The sequence below is a fragment of the Candoia aspera genome, chromosome 2 (genome assembly GCF_035149785.1).
Source record: "Candoia aspera isolate rCanAsp1 chromosome 2, rCanAsp1.hap2, whole genome shotgun sequence".
NCBI classification, from domain to species: domain Eukaryota; kingdom Metazoa; phylum Chordata; class Lepidosauria; order Squamata; family Boidae; genus Candoia; species Candoia aspera.
Window position 1 is genome coordinate 133,205,828 of NC_086154.1, and position 16,623 is coordinate 133,222,450.

Consider the following 16,623-nt stretch of genomic DNA (forward strand, 5'->3'; position numbering starts at 1 on the left):
ACTTCCAAATACCTCTCTTCTGAGTTTGAGCAAAAACCTAAATTCCCCTACAGCTAATAGAAAGCACAAAGTGTGATTAAGGAGTTCTGCCTTAATAACCTTCTGTCCAGTGTTTGGGTTTCAACAAAACACAGCTATTTAAATCTGTGGTTACCTTATTTTGTTCTAAAACAGTGGCCCAGATGTGCCAGAAAATTCTTAAGACAGATCCTGCCCCCTCCCCCAGTCTTTTCAAAATGACTGTGTGCTTTCTGGATATTAAGCAGGCCCTACCTCAGCACTTCGAAACGAATGACAAAGCAAGAGATCAGAAAATCTGAAAATTGAAAATTTTATTGTTCAGAAAAAAACGAGTAGTTTGTAGAGCCCGATGATTCAAGGAAGTGGGTTTCTTCACACAGAAGTTGTGAAAGTTGCTGCTGCTCCCTTCTGGTTCCATAAATGATCACTTATTGATGTTTCACCAATTCAATATGTATAAAGGTATCTTTACAGTCAACATGGGGGAAAAATGCTGGGTTGCAAATTGTGTGTAGAAAAAAGGGGAAATTGACCCCACTGAGGACTGCAGGCTGAGAAGTCGTGCCTAAGAATATAGCAGCATCTTGAGCAGCCCTGTGAAGGAAGGGAGTACAGTATGCATCTCTCATGTTCATAAGTATCAAAGTTTGGCAAGAATTACTAAAAGAAAGCACAAATGTCTCTTCAGAAAAAAAAATGACAAAGTGATAAAACTTCCCCAATCATCTGATTTATATAATAAACTTTATATCGTATTCTTTCTATTATGTAATATTATTATAATATACTTGGCCAATATTTTACTCTGTTGTGGATCAATGTGGCAATCTTTGATTTTTTATCAACAAGCACTCTAATAACTACTTTTAATCCTGAACTTTACACATTGGGTAAGAATTGTCGCATCTAGTTAGCACATACTTCATTACAAGTGTTCAGGGACATGGTAGACAACATTGTCCTGGCATGTTTTACCTAACTCTGTGTCTACAGTTTGGATAACACAGCCTGCAACAGCAATCAGATACTCGGAGATATCCCATACAAGTTAAGGAGAGCTGAAGGATTGCCCATGAAAAAGTTGTGGAGAAGAACCTTATTTAGGGAGGGAAAGAAAGCAGCACCTACCAATCCAGAACATAAATGATGCTTGGAAATACTGCACTTACTCATAGACCCCAGCTCAGGTTGCCATGATATGTTTGACAAATGCTGTGAGAGAGAAAAGAGAATTTAAGAGATTAAAATTACCCACTCTCTTAATTTTGTCCTAGGGTTTATTGTCACATAAAATGAGATAATTTGAGGCAGAAGTCATCCCTGCCACTTCTAGTTGCTTCGGTCTGATGATAGAAGTTGGCTGCAAACTATTACTACAGACCATTTTATTTACCTTCATACAACGACTAGCCTGTATACACTGTGATAAAGTACAAACATCATTGGAAGAGCAAACATCGCATCTGATGACTTTCTTTTGGATTTTTTTTAAAAACACTTCTGACCCAGGTTTAGTTTTCAGTAAATAACAGGAGTTACTGAACCGCTATTGTTAACCTTTAGGCAATTCTAACATCTACATCAGCACTGGGGGATAGATACAGTAGATCCCATATCAGCACAATGTTAGTGCTCCCTATTTATGCAATGTTCCTTTTTTATATATGATTTTATTGAAAGTTTTAAAAACAAAGGTAAAAACTAATACAAATTAATATAGAGTAAGGAAGAAAAAAGAAAGAAAGAAATCAGAGTTAAAAGTGCAAGAAAGAAAAAAAGTAAAAGAAAAAAAATACAAAGTGGCTTCCGATCTTTACAGCAGTTATAAGTACAATTATAAATTTACCGCTTTCTCTAAAGTAACATCATGACTCTCTTCTTTCTATACTCTATCCTATCTAATCAAAACCATAAATCATGAGTTCATTTTTTTCTGTTTTACACAAAAAGTCCATTAGGGGTTTTCTATTTATGCAAGAATCTTCCAACATTCACAATTTTATGGCCACATTTCCCTGCCAGATGTGAAAGTTCTGATGTTTCTGTAGGATCAAACTGAACCAACCATCTTGTGTATCCTCTGAACAAACAATAGGCATAACATCTTACCTTCATAATTAATGCACCCATTAGCATCTTCATGCCCTGCTAATAAAGAATCCACTTCTTCTTCTGTCATTTTCTCACCTGAAAATAATAATTTTATTACAGTTGTACACCCCACAATTCCTAGCAATTCTGAGTGGATCACAAAGTAAAAAGTTCAGAAAAAATACAATAAAACAGTTTAACAATAAGAAAGAAGGAGCAAAAAGTTGGCAAAACCAGGCAACAACAAAAACACACAACTCAGAAGGACCTTCACCCACCCCAGCCAAAAGCCTGAGTGAGGAGCCAGGTTTTCAAGGCCCTCTGAAACTCCAGTAGATCTCGTGGCCTGTTGAGCTGAACCAGTTGTTGTTTATTCGTTTAGTCGCTTCCGACTCTTCATGACTTCATGGACCAGCCCACGCCAGAGCTTCCTGTCAGTCGTCAACACCCCCAGCTCCCCCAGGGACGAGTCCGTCACCTCTAGAATATCATCCATCCATCTTGCCCTTGGTCGGCCCCTCTTCCTTTTGCCTTCCACTCTCCCTAGCATCAGCATCTTCTCCAGGGTGTCCTGTCTTCTTAATTATGTGGCCAAAGTATTTCCGTTTTGCCTTTAATATCATTCCCGCAAGTGAGCAGTCTGGCTTTATTTCCTGGAGTATGGACTGGTTTGATCTTCTTGCAGTCCAAGGCACTCTCAGAATTTTCCTCCAACACCACAGTTCCAAAGCATCGATCTTCCTTCTCTCAGCCTTCCTTATGGTCCAGCTCTCGCAGCCATATGTTACTACGGGGAACACCATTGCTTTAACTATGCGGACCTTTGTTGTCAGTGTGATGTCTCTGCTCTTGACTATTTTATCGAGATTTGTCATTGCTCTTCTCCCAAGGATTAAGCGTCTTCTGATTTCCTGACTGCAGTCAGCATCTGCAGTAATCTTCGCACCTAGAAATACAAAGTCTTTCACTGCTTCTACATTTTCTCCCTCTATTTGCCAGTTATCAATCAAGCTGGTTGCCATAATCTTGTTTTTTTTTTTTGAGGTTTAGCTGCAAGCCAGCTTTTGCACTTTCTTCTTTCACCTTCATCATAAGGCTCTTCAGTTCCTCTTCGCTTTCAGCCATCAAAGTGGTATCATCTGCATATCTGAGATTGTTAATGTTTCTTCCAGCAATTTTAACTCCAGCCTTGGATTCCTCAAGCCCAGCTTGTCGCATGATGCGTTCTGCATACAAGTTGAATAGGTAGGGTGAGAGTATACAGCCCTGCCGTACTCCTTTTCCAATCTTAAACCAGTCCGTTGTTCCGTGGTCTGTTCTTACTGTTGCTACTTGGTCGTTATACAGATTCTTCAGGAGGCAGACAAGATGACTTGGTATCCCCATACCACTAAGAACTTGTCACAATTTGTTCTGGTCCACACAGTCAAAGGCTTTAGAATAGTCAATAAAACAGAAATAGATGTTTTTCTGAAACTCCCTGGCTTTTTCCATTATCCATCGGATATTGGCAATTTGGTCCCTAGTTCCTCTGCCTTTTCTAAACCCAGCTTGTACATCTGGCAATTCTCGCTCCATGAATTGCTGAAGTCTACCTTGCAGGATCTTGAGCATTACCTTACTGACATGTGAAATGAGTACCACTGTTCGATAGTTTGAACATTCTTTAGTGTTTCCCTGTTTTGGTATGGGGATATAAGTTGATTTTTTCCAGTCTGATGGCCATTCTTGTGTTTTCCAAATTTGCTGGCATATAGCACGCATTACCTTGACAGCATCATCTTGCAAGGTTTTGAACAGTTCAGCTGGGATGCCGTCATCTCCTGCTACCTTGTTATTAGCAATGCTTCTTAAGGCCCATTCAACCTCACTCTGAACCAGACTTAGGACAATTGGATCAATTTGCAACATATCTAAATATGTGTTCACATAGGCCCCTTTTAAAGAGAGAGAAAAAGTTATTTATGTAGATTGACTCTGCATATTATCCTGGCAAATCAAAGACACATAATCCTCATTGGGTTTTTTTTAAAGTGTCATATCTGGATTAGGGAAATTGGGTTCAAATCCCTCTTTGTTAAAGTCACTCGGTGACATTGGGCCACTATTTCCAAACATAGGCAAGCCAACATTTCACTTTTGTTTTAAAAAAGGGCCTTTATAGGCTGATATCACTTTACACCTGGAGCACAAATTTCTCCTGATATTTTTTAAAGTAAACCGAAGTACAGGAACCCTCATCAATGGAAAAAGGATATTTCCCCGGACGTTACAATGGAGCTAACGTTAACATTAAGGCAATAGAAAGCCACTCAAATAGCTTGTGAATTGCAGCCAATGTTAAATGAAGATCAGGGTGACCCTGAGGTTGTGGCTATAGATTGAAATTAATTTTTCTTGTTTGGAAGTTCTGGATCCTGGGCTGCAGCAGTCCTTCCACGTACTGTAATGTTTTCCTGGTGCTTTCTAGTGCGTTTTCGGGGTCGGGGTGGGGGTGAGGGTGGGACTGCCCTTACCCAGTGTGGAAAGGACATGGCGCAATTCTGCCCCCATTACGGTGCCGTTCCCCTCCTTGTCGAAGACTCTCAGCCCCTCCACGTAATCTTCATAGGTGCCTTGATCTTTGTTCTTGGCAATCGTCTGCAGCATTGGCAGGAACTCTTCAAACTCCACCCGTTTCGAACTCAGCTCTGCGGGGGATCAGGAGGTGGGGGAAGAGACGGTGCAAAAGGAGCAGCAGCACTCATTTCCCACCCAGCCATCCAGCCCTGGGGCCTCAGAAAGCTGTTGAACATTTGGATTTTGTGATTGTTCTCTATCGCAAGCCACCCAGAGTCCCTTTATTGTGAGATGGGCGTCTATATAAATAAACAAATAATAAAAAATAACTAGCCGAGGGTTGGGGGCATGCATGACCTTTAAAAAAACAACAACTAAATTAGATGTGTTGAACGGTCACAAAAACGGGACTGGGAATATATGGCCCCAGGTCACGAATTGCTCCTCCCTGTTACTAAACGGGGTTTACAACCAGAATCCTTGCGATTATTGCTACGCAGCAACCCGGATTCGAAGGAGCAACGGTGATTCGAAACGCGCGGGGGCGCTCCAGGCGCATCGCTCGGCGTCTCCCTGAAGCCCCGGAAAAGGCGCGTCCGCTGTGAGGAGGGCCGAGAGATGCGCCGGGGGCGCCCCCGCGCGCTCCGAATAACTTTTTTCTCTTTGAAGCCGGTTGCTGCAGAGCCGTGGCTGGGGTCGTTCACTATCCTAAAAGAAAAGCGAATACTGGCCTCTACCTTTTGATTCAGCGTGATAAGAAACTGATATATTCAAACTACAGTATATTGAGCTGTTGGGGGAGGGGAGGTGTTTCCATCCTTAGGTTTCTATGGCGAAACCTACGGATACCTCTTTGTCTTGGATTGTGCTGTTTTGGCACTCCTGGCTTAAACAGTACAGTACAATTACAAAATATGCTGAAAGTACAATACAATATAGAAACAACAATTAATGCTCTTCCAGTTTCCAGGGCGTGTACATGCCCCGCACAACTGCTAGCCTTGCAATTTTGTGTGTGTGTGCCTTTGAGTAGGTGTTGACTGCTGGCGACTGCCTGGACAAGTCCCTGCAGTTTTCTTTGCAAGATTTCGAAAGTGGTTTGCCATTGTCTTCTCCCTAGGGCTGAGAGAGAGGGACTGGCCCAAAGTCACCCAGCTGGGTTTGTGCCTAAGGCGGGACTGGAACTCCCGGTTTAACTACTACACAAACTGGCTCACCATTTTTTTACTGCTGTAATTTTTCAGTCTGATCCCTTGAAACCCAAATTATTTGAAAAATGTACATTTTAAATGCAAATTAAATTAGGGAAATATACTCTATCTTTAATATACTGTATTTTGTGCAGTTAGGTTACATTGTGCACTTAATTTAACAGCCATCTTGCTTGGGGCAGGAAGGGGAGTAGTCATTCTTGGGGATGGCTGGTGCCTTAAAGTGGTCCTCATATATACATGAACTAATTTAGAACTTTTTACTGCTATCTAGATTCTATTTTATATTTATAGTTTGTATTTATATTTTATGTATTAATTGTGGTTTTATTGTATTTTAATTTTTTTAGCTTTATTGTAAACTATCCAGAGTCCCTCTTTTGGGGGAGATGGGTGGTGGCAAATTTTGATAAATAAATTAAATATATATGTATAGTATAGTGAAAGTATATATATTTACATTTATAAATCCCTCTTCTTAATCACATTGCCTGAGTTCACACATTTTGCTAAATTTAATTTTGGTTTAGCACAGTGCTTCCCAAACTTTTTCCTTCATTACCCAAAACCACTTACCAGAAACTCCTTTTTACCCAATATAGGTGAAATACTAAGTCAATTTAATGGGTTTGCGTGTTGTTACCCAAACAAAAACCACTTTTACCCAATTTTGGGTAATTTACCCAGGTTTGGGAAGCACTGATTTAGCATAATGTCTGAACCTAGCTATTGTGATCCATAAACTACTGCTTAGGTTTAGTATTACACTGTATGTAAAGCTGGCCATTAGGGGGACGCGGTGGCGCTGCGGGTTAAACCGCTGAGCTGCCGATCGGAAGGTCGGCGGTTTGAAACCGCGCGGCGGGGTGAGCTCCCGTTGTTAATCCCAGCTCCTGCTCACCTAGCAGTTCGAAAACAAGCAAATGTGAGTAGATCAATAGGTACCGCTTCGGCGGGAAGGTAACGGCGTTCCGGGTCGTCATGCTGGCCACATGACCCGGAAGTGTCTATGACAACGCCGGCTCCAAGGCTTAGAAACGGAGATGAGCACCGCCCCCTAGAATCGGACTCGACTGGACTTTACGTCGAGGGAAACCTTTACCTTTACCTTTAAAGCTGGCCATTATGGTTGTTGTTTTTTAACAAACTGTCAGGGGCCAGGTTTTTTTAACATATTCTTGCAAATATAAATTATACTAAAGGAATTCCTTTACTCATTTATAGAGTGATGTTGCAGGTTCCTAGCATGTTCGGGAAGAACAGCTGTATGCTTCCGATAACTTTAGCAGAGCTTAAAGGTTAAGATATTTATTCCTGTGCCTCAGAAATCATGGCTCGTTGATTTCTGCAGATCAAATTACAGTTAAGGCACAAGAAGAAGACAGAGCTCTTCCTCATCAGTTATCAAGAGCTACGTAACTCACATTTTCCAGTTTTATATTCCTAACTACTGTGGAGTTGTTCTTAAATGAAGGCTGAATTTTCAAATAGGATCCCTTAAATCTGGAATCTGCTGCCATCCCGTGGTCATATTATAATTTTCCCTGCACGTGCCACTGCAGAGATAACTTACCGTCAGGCTTCGGATGTCCCAGGACTTTCCGGATTTCAGCATTGGTTGGATTCTGGCCCAGGGCCCTCATCACATCTCCACACTGGCTCAGCTGGATTTTGCCATCGCCGACCCGATCAAAGAGCCCAAAGGCCTCCTTATAATCTAGAGAGGTTAAATCAAACTCTGGTATGATTCTTTTGTGATGTGGCCTCTGGACCAGAGAGCTGCAGAGGGCCTGGAGTTTGGTGGAGATAAAGTGTCAAGCTTGCCCTGCTGCTGGCTGTCAACTAGAGGATTCATATACTGTAATCCCAAGAAACTGGACACTGCCCTCTGCAACATCTGCTTGCCCAGTTTCTGTCAGTCATCACAGTCCATAAGAAGTCCTCCCTAAGGCCAGCTCTGTCTGGGAAACATCTAGAGAGATGATGGTAGTGATCTGGAAGGGTTTGGCTGTTCTTACTCTTAATATACGGAGGATCTCCGTGATCCTTCAAAGGGGCATCATCTTGTTGTTTCCAGGATTTTGTCACTGGGGAATTCATCTTTCTATTTCACACTGTTATAGCACCCAGACATTGCTTCTCATGTACAGAGCTGAGCTCTTCAGATTTTATACCCTAACCCTCTCTCTAATAATTGAGCTAATTAAGCAGGCCTTCAATTTTATAGCAAGATTTCAGTTCTAAGAATAATTAAAAGCCCTTCTAGGGCTTTTCCTCCTAGCTACATTAATGAGCATCCCTTCCCTCTCTGAGTTGTCTGAAAAGTACGCCGGCCTAGTTTGCCTTATCCCAACAGCTGATCTCTTTTCTGTTTCTGTAGCAAGACTGGTGACTGTTTCTGTCCTCTGTAGTTCTAATGTGGGATAAATTTGCTGCCCCATCAGAGTCACCTGCCAGTGGGAAAAGCAGCCAACTATCCCTGTCCTTAACGTGTGTTGTGGGTAAGGGTGGGCAGGCTTGGGGCACGGTGACAGGTTGTCTGAGTGACACGTTTAAAAATTCTTCCAAAAGAGCACTAAGCCTATGGCTGTTAGGAGCTGGCACAATGCCTGTCCGGGCATTACATGGGGAAATGCAGCTGTGGGAGCCAGATATCAGGTCTCTCCAGCAGTCCAAACTGGATGGCCATGAAGGCAGAACTCAGCCTCAGCCAGGGGTGGGTGGGGGTAAGGGTGGCCAAGAGGAGCAGGGTCATTACCAACCTCAGTGAGGCCTCAGGGGTCATGCATACAGCAAGGAAGAAAACATTGCTTTAAAACCCAACCAGCTAGAGATGAATTTAGGCTGCCTTCATGATAGGCGGGAGATATGACAAAGGCACATCATGAGGATTTGTTGCTGGTGGCACACCGTTGTGTCAGGGTTCGCAAGATGTGAGGATGAGCCCGCAAAACGAGTCAGACTCCCTAGTAGAGGTGTGCTGTCATTTGAAAGTGTTCTCTTTCTTGTTCAGGAGAGACAAGAAAGTCTGTTGCAGCAAATTTGAAAGGAGGCTTGTAGTACCCTAAAGCCTGAGACATTTATTGCAGAAGAACTCTTAATTATTTTTTTCTTCATGTTATAGAGCAAACGTGATAATCTTTAGGCAACCCAGGATTCTTAGCCTGCTGAATCAAAATATATTAATGGAAAAATCTCCCAAAAAACTTAAGAATGGCTTCTCGTAATACCTTACTTTACCTTTAGATATAAAGATCAGAGCACAAAATACTCACATATTAGCCATATGTATTTAAAAAATTAAAATGTATTTAATAGCAGCTTTTGCTTTTACGACTCAAAAAACGGTGACTGAAAAAAGGAGCAACTCTGAAATATACTATATTGTAGGGTACTACAGTATAGTATATCTATATATACATGCATGTATTCTGCTTACTTAACCCAGGGCCAATTAATATTTTAATTAAGATATGTAGAGGGAAGAGGGAATGGCCTTGAAGGATGGGAGGAAGAGCTGCTGCCAAGGCAATGGTCAGACGAGTGGGACTTGAGCCCAGACCAAGAAACTAACTTGAGAAAATGTCTCAGACAAGCCCCTCCCCAGTTCACACAGAGATAAAAAGCGGGGCTGGGGGGTGGGGAAGCACATGCAGACTTGCAAGACTCTGTTACAAGAAAAGTCATACTGAGCTGCATGGCGCTGGTTTCTTAGTCTGGTCTTTCTTGTAGGGCTGACAGGTGTCTATACCCTAATACGAAGTATCTTGGGGGAAATTCACAAACAGCCTCACCGGTAACTTTCACTTCACAATTTGTGCCCACACTTCTTGGTATATTCAGAAATAGGCCAAGATAACAACCAAGAAAGACACAAAGTATAGGTGAATATGGTAAAATTAGCTGTGTCCTTAATGGCTTTGGAACGGTAGACTCAATAGGGACCCACTGTGAAGTGTGACAGTGGGATTCCTGGATCTGTAATATCTGAATGGGACTGAAGAGGCCACGTTCTTCACCTCTGCCTAACAACCTGTCCCTGCTGAAATTTCTGTGTCTATGTGATCATTAAAGGGACAAAATCCCTGCCGTCCTATTAATCAGGTTCATGTTCCTTCCCAAATCTGGTCACGCTGGACCCAACAGGAATAAAAAATAAATTTAGTCTCTTCTGAATTACAACAGACGTTTACAACAGAATTCAGCTCTGCGTGGATCCGATTAAATCTGAGAATACTGCTTGACCTACAACAACGGGGATGGAATAAATGGGATATCTTCGTTACTGTTTTCTCTGTTAAAGATACAGGGCTACTGTTCCTGACACCAGTTCCCTTAACATCTGTTTCTAATCTCAGGAATCAAGTCTAAGCGGTCATTTTGTTACAGTGGAGAAACAAATAAAAGTTGTCTTGTGCTATGCTAATGCTTGCTTGTACATTTGCTTTGTTTATGTTGGTCTATGTATAAACATATGATAAGATAAATCCAGGTCTCTTGGTGGCCAGTGATGTGTAATTAACTCACCTTCCAACTGCTCTTTGGTGAATTCAATCTAGAAAGAATAAAGCGATGGGAAATCATGTCATTTACCAGAACAAGTAGCAATCCTTACAGTAAACAATCGAACGGGTCAAGATGCTTTCAGATTCATCAACCCCACTGTTAGCGAAGTACGCTGTTTTAAAAACAGGCTTTAGAACGAACACTCTTCTTTAGGCAAAGGTGACCCATCACTATAGATTCCAGAGTCCAAAATTCAAATTAAACTTTAATGGGGAAGCAGAGAGAGAGAGAGAGAGAGAGATTTCTGGTTTTGACACTGGCTCTTTATTCTGCACTGACCAGTCATTGCTGTTTTTTTAAGGCTTAATCGGAGCATACATTTCATTTGCTGCCTCTTTAAAAGAAATGAACTCTGCCCATCAGAGCCAACATCTTTTTTCTATTATTTATTTAAACACTTGGTTCTGAAGTCACTGAGGGACAAGTATGGAGGATTTGTTTTCTTAAGTGCAGCAGGTCAATGTTTTATTTTTAAAAAATATTGTATGAGGTCACATGTTACGCATTAAATTGTGTAAGCCTCCAAATTTATTATTTTTATATATCTGTTTATAGTCCTAGCCTACTTAGCTGTGAGCATAAGACAATGTAAAAATAATTAACTGTGTTCCTCCCCCTCCCCACAACCTTGTGAAGTACTTCATCCAGACCAAGACCATCTTTTCCAACACGATGCAGCACATCTGTGGATATGCCTGGGTTTGGGCCCAAGTCAAGGTTATCCTGGATGGACTGCTGTGTAAGGATGGCAAAGGACCAATTTTGTCCAAACTATGGTAGTTCTGAGCCCTTAACCTTCTGGAGGTCTTGTGAATAGAACATAAATGCATGTCTGAGCATGAGAACAGAGCGGTGCCAAGTATCAACGTCACTTGTTTGTGAGATGGATGGCTATATAAATATGATGAATAAATAAATGAAACAAGTATGTGTTTTCTAGAGTGGCTGCTGCTGTTCTAGGAAGGCCATTTGCAACAGTCCCACTTGACTGCAGCACAGCCCTGTGGCCAGAGAGAGAGGGAGGATTTGTGGTGTGAATCCGTTTAGCCCTTCTGTCTCAGGATGTGAAGCAGGCCAAGTCTCTCAAGGCCCTTCCCTGCTTGTGCTTGCATTCCCACCAATCAGTTGACCCAAAGGAAAAATTCTCAAAGCTCCATACTGTTGGCCTAAGGAACCACGGTATGATATCCTTGGAAAGTTTAGCTGGGCTGTGTATTTCAGTGGACACATTGTTATTGTGCACTCGCATTCCTGCTATTACCTATTTGCAATCTAATACAATACCTATTTGCAAATTTACCTGGAGCATTTGCTTGGTTTGGATGCCTATGAGCGGTCCAGCCCTGCGATGCTGCTGTCAGGGTTGAAGGGGCCCTGAGTCCGATCATCTCTGAGAACATCCCTATAGCTTCTCCCCGCTCCCTAGTTTGCTTCATCTCTTCCAGGCCTCTGATCTATTGCTCACCTCCTTGCCTTACTAGCCAGAGGCATAGATGTCTTTTTTTTTCTTGCTTTCCTTTAAATTATAAACTGGTTTGAGTGTTTTGTACAGCAAAGCTGGCATTTCTGTTCCTCCCAAGAGTACCCAGAGGGTCAAATGAGGGAGGAGGAGGGGAAGCAGAAGTAGTGTGACACTGAATTTGTGGGCCCTTCAAACAAGATATGTTGGCCTGGGCCTCTGTCTGGGAACCTGACCACAGAACATTGCTGCAAATAAATGCTATCAGCCATATAGGACCAACAGTGCTGTTTTGGCCGTGCCAGGCTCCTTCACCTTTGTGTCTTGGGGGGCATGTTGGCATGGAGAGGATACTTAGTATGGGTCAGTGATGCCTTTCAGCAGGAGAGTTCTGGGATTGGGTTGAAATATGGCCTTGCATTTGCTCTAGGTTTGGGATCCTAACTGGACCCCCTACCTCACTGTTTCGGGAATCCTGCAGCATGACAAGAACATGGCTGTTGATTGAACACTCCTGTCCTCTCGCAACTTGATCTGCCCGCTCTCAGAAGGTGGCATCCCAGCAAAGCAGGGCTATAGAGGTAGGGTTGAAATAACTGCGCTCTATGCTAAGCCTCCTCCCTTCTGGTAGCCACCTGTCCCTGTCCCGGCTTCCTGAGCATGCAAACCAAATACCAGGCTTTTGCGCCTGCTGTTTGGACCTGTCGTTAAAATAACAAGAGCCCTTTCAATTGCTAAATTTATCTCGCCCTTCGAACCTGCTAACCTTAGCTTGCTGACCTTCCCAGTCACCGTTGTCTGGTAGTGGAGGCCCTGTTATGATGGGGAAATGACTTATTTATTGTTCAGTCTTACATGCTGCCATAAAAATAGTGCAAATAATATGAAACATCCATAGTACATGATTCAAAGTAACAGAACTATAATTAAAACTAAAACCTCCATGGTATGTGAAGATTGAACCATGCCTAAAACTAGAACATCGTAACAGCCCAAGAGCAGCAACATCTACTACCAAAAATTCTCCAGAAATCTTCTATCTTGACTTGCTTGCAGAAAGCAATCAACAATGGAAGCTCATCTATTTTTTTCTTATCTATAAATTGTCCACAGTTGCTTAGAAGTAGCGTGAAGACTCCCAAATGTCTAAACTCAGAAAGCCATGGGCATTAGCATCTAGTCCGATGCAGAGACCAAGAAACTGTGTGTTAAAATAAATTTCAAATCAAAGTTATCATTATATATAGTAAAACTGTCGGGCTCCCTTGGTGCAGCAGGCTGGCCTTTGGTAAAGGAATTGAGACTAGAAGGAAGACTTACTTCCAACTGAATTTATGCATAAAAATTTGTTCCTCAATTTCTGTTAGAGTTCTTAATAGCCATCTCTGTCATTTCATGGATGCATACAGACAAAAATTAAGCAGGTGTCTGTATAAATCTTGCATCAGAAAAAAATGGTGACAGTCCTTGTTTCTACAGATAGGTGTATATAATTGTTTTTACTATTTGTACATCTCATTCAATTTATTCTGGAGTTGAGCTTAAGTTAAAGATCAACTCTGGGTTCAGCATTCTGTTCTCTTTCCAATTCTGGCCAGCCAGATGCCTTGAAAAGCAAACAGTTATGCCACTGTAGTAATGGTAATTAATGTCCTGTGGCGTCTGTTATTCCAATTCATGCAGCCTCTTAGAAGTGGGATATATTAAGTAAGCAGGGTTAACTTATCTAGGATGTAATAAAGGAACACCACTAGCTGCACAAAAATCCAAAGGAATGCAGCCATTTAACTTTCTCCCCTGTAATTTTCTAGCTGCTGTGTAACAAAATCTCTCTTTTACCTTATAAATTACAAAGTGATCTCAAAATGTCTCTAGCAAAATGTCTATTACAACTCTCATTCTCCTTGTACCCCCAACTCCCTTCCCTCCCTCCCTCCCTTCCTTCCACAAAAAACTAAATTCAGAAAGTTGCCCTCTTTCTTACTTGCTTTTCTGAGAAATGGGGGCAATAGCTATACAGATGAAAGAAATTATTTTGACATGTCACAGGAAGTTCAGAAGCTACTTGACTCTTAATAATTCCAAGTCAGAGAGACCAGACTGCTTCCAATGGAAAGTTAGTGAGACAAAAGTTAAACAAAGACAGAGCTCTCACAAAATGAAGATAAAAATTTAGCCATAATAACAAAACCGGATTAGATTTACACCTAGAAAAAGCATGGCTCAGTTTGCACCTGACATTGGCTTGGTTCTGGGTTATAAACAACCAAGAACCGAGCCAATGAGCCATGCTTTTTGCTGGTCTTGGAGATACCACAGCAGCTTCCCTGGGGGTGCCTACCCACACTCCCAACCACCAGGGTCAGAGCTGATGGACACTGTAGTCCAGCGCACCCAGGGAAGGCCCATCATGGATGTCTGGTGGATGCGCACACGTCAACATTTTTCTTTTCTCTCAAGCAAGCAGGCCCTAGAACAGTCAGTGTTTGCTCTGAAACCATCAGCTCCTCTGCCCAATGTTTCAAAGAAACTACAGTAGACACGTTGCGAAAAGCATCATGTCGGGCCAGAGGGGGATACGTTTGACTCCCCCTGCTCCTTCCCCCAAAATCTAGTGGCTCAAAAAAGGAATTTCTGTTCATGCTGCATGTATTTATTCTACTATCTACCTCTGATAAAAAGGTTTTGCCCTTTAAAATTTTGCAGAACCTCATGACTAGAGAAGAAAAACAAGTTAACAAAACATGGGAAGCTATGCCTCTCTCAAACCATTTTAACTATTAGTATCTGGCAGAGTGAAGAGAATCAGTGGGACGGGGTCATATATGGCTTCTAAATCAGGATGTCTTCTTTCATTAATAGGTATTTAGCCATCTCCTCTTAATAATGTGATTACAGGTGGTCCTTGTTTAGCGCTTGCCTTGTTTAGCAACCATTTGCAGTTACGATGTTGTTGAAAAAGTAACCTTATGATCAATCCTTGCATTTATGACCTTCTCAGATCTGTAAAGCAAAGTAAAACTAAAATAAGATCATAAGCATGGTTGCGGTTTCACTTAGGGACCACTTCGCTTAATAACTGAGTCGCCAGTCCCAATTGTGGTCGCTAAACGAGGACTACCTGTTCTTCATATTTGACATATTTACTGCCAATGATTAGTGTGCTTATCCTTCCCATATCTAGTTCTGATGTGTTACATCCCTCAGTTAAACACTACAGCGATCTTAAGGCACTGCTTTTGTTGGAGAGAAAAGGAACTGAGACTGCTCCTCTCATGTCCTCCTCCTGCTCCATTTCCTTCCAAAGGAAAGACCTGGATTCCCTGCAGCTTCACTCTTCCTCCAGGCCTCACTTACCACCACTTTGGAAAGGTCGATGGGTGGCTCCTTGGGCTTCTCCGGTGCTGGGGGTGCTGGCGCTGGCGCTGGCGCTGTTTCCGGTGCTTTGCTTTTAGCTGCCAGGAATCCTGGCTTTCCCACGGCTGGTTTAGCTGCTGGCTTGGCAGGTGGGGCTACTGGCCGCTTCATGGGCACGTCCTTCTTGGGGGCCATGCCGCCTGGGGTCTCCTTGTGGAACAAGAGCAGAGACACGGTCAGCAGCACGTGGAGGCGAGGTCCCCAGGCTCACGCTGTCTCTGTCCTGTGTCAGCTTAAATAGCTCTGTCGATACAATGATGTCAGCCCAAGAGGAATTGCTGGGTCTGGAGTGGGAATGCATCTAAAAATGGGATCATCAGTCACCTTCAGCAATGCTAGGTCCTCCCTTCATTCAAGACGGAGCAACCTCCAAGGGCTTTGCTACAGCTAAGCATCCTTTCTGAACAGCCAGGCCTTCGCTCGGTCTGCATGGCACCCAGCCAGCCAACCAGCCAGCTCACTCAGCAAAACCTCTGGCTCTCTGCACCAGCCATACTGGCTAGCAGAAGGCAAACGGGGTGGGGTGGGGGCTTCCACTTTAATGCAGATGGGCTGGATTGATTGATATTCTAAATAAATGATAGTGTCTGTCCCAACCCCAGGGGGTGGGGAGCTACCAAAGGCTTAATTATTCAAGAGGGTTGCAGTGTTTGTACTTGCACTGGGCTCCCCCCACCCCATCCTTCTGCCTTGGGAACTAAAATCAGGACTGCTCCTTTATCATGGAACAGAGAAGGGAAACAGTGGCAACATACTTGGCTAGATAACGTTTTAGAGTCCTTGTGCCCTGATTAGCCCAATAAGCACCATGTTCTCTGTTCTGGAGATTCAGGGACTGAGGGGAAGAAACGTGCATTTGTTGGGGTTGGGTGGAAATAATTGGTGGAGTGGATACTTTGACACAAAAATATAACGAATACTTGACCCAAGCTAGTTGCATGATTTCTTTTGGAGCCTTATCACTGCATGCAGAAAGACCTCCATTTGTATGCAAATGTTAGCCTAAGTGAAGACCCCCAAAAGAATGGTGCACTCAAGAAGAGGGCTCAGCACAGCCTGCACCTTTCTGAGATGTGGAACTATGTTCCTAAAATGGAATTTGTCCTCTTATGAAAAGCTTTGGCTGGGGCAGGGCAAAGGGGGTAATTGTACATAAATAGAAATAAACTTATCCTCCTGATTTTAAGGAATGGATTCAGAATAAGTCTGTCATCTATTCTTCAAAGGTCCTAAAAATGGGAAGGCGAAGAAACATGTTTTACAGTATATGATCTAGGTGTAATGTTAAGCTTAAGGACT

At 42.6% G+C, this 16,623-nt stretch overlaps 1 protein-coding gene across 1 annotated transcript; it reads right to left on the bottom strand.

Moving 5' to 3' along the window:
- Positions 1 to 317: 317 nt before the first annotated feature.
- Positions 318 to 15,768, bottom strand: LOC134490555 (myosin light polypeptide 6-like). Its single transcript, XM_063293680.1, has 7 exons — positions 15,265 to 15,768; positions 10,410 to 10,437; positions 7,456 to 7,599; positions 4,629 to 4,802; positions 2,131 to 2,208; positions 1,150 to 1,233; positions 318 to 615 (listed from the first exon to the last, which is right to left on the bottom strand). The coding sequence occupies exons 1-6, from the start codon at positions 15,457 to 15,459 to the stop codon at positions 1,205 to 1,207; spliced, it is 648 nt and encodes a 215-aa protein (XP_063149750.1). The 5' UTR covers positions 15,460 to 15,768; the 3' UTR covers positions 318 to 615; positions 1,150 to 1,204.
- Between the last annotated feature and the right edge of the window lie 855 nt (positions 15,769 to 16,623).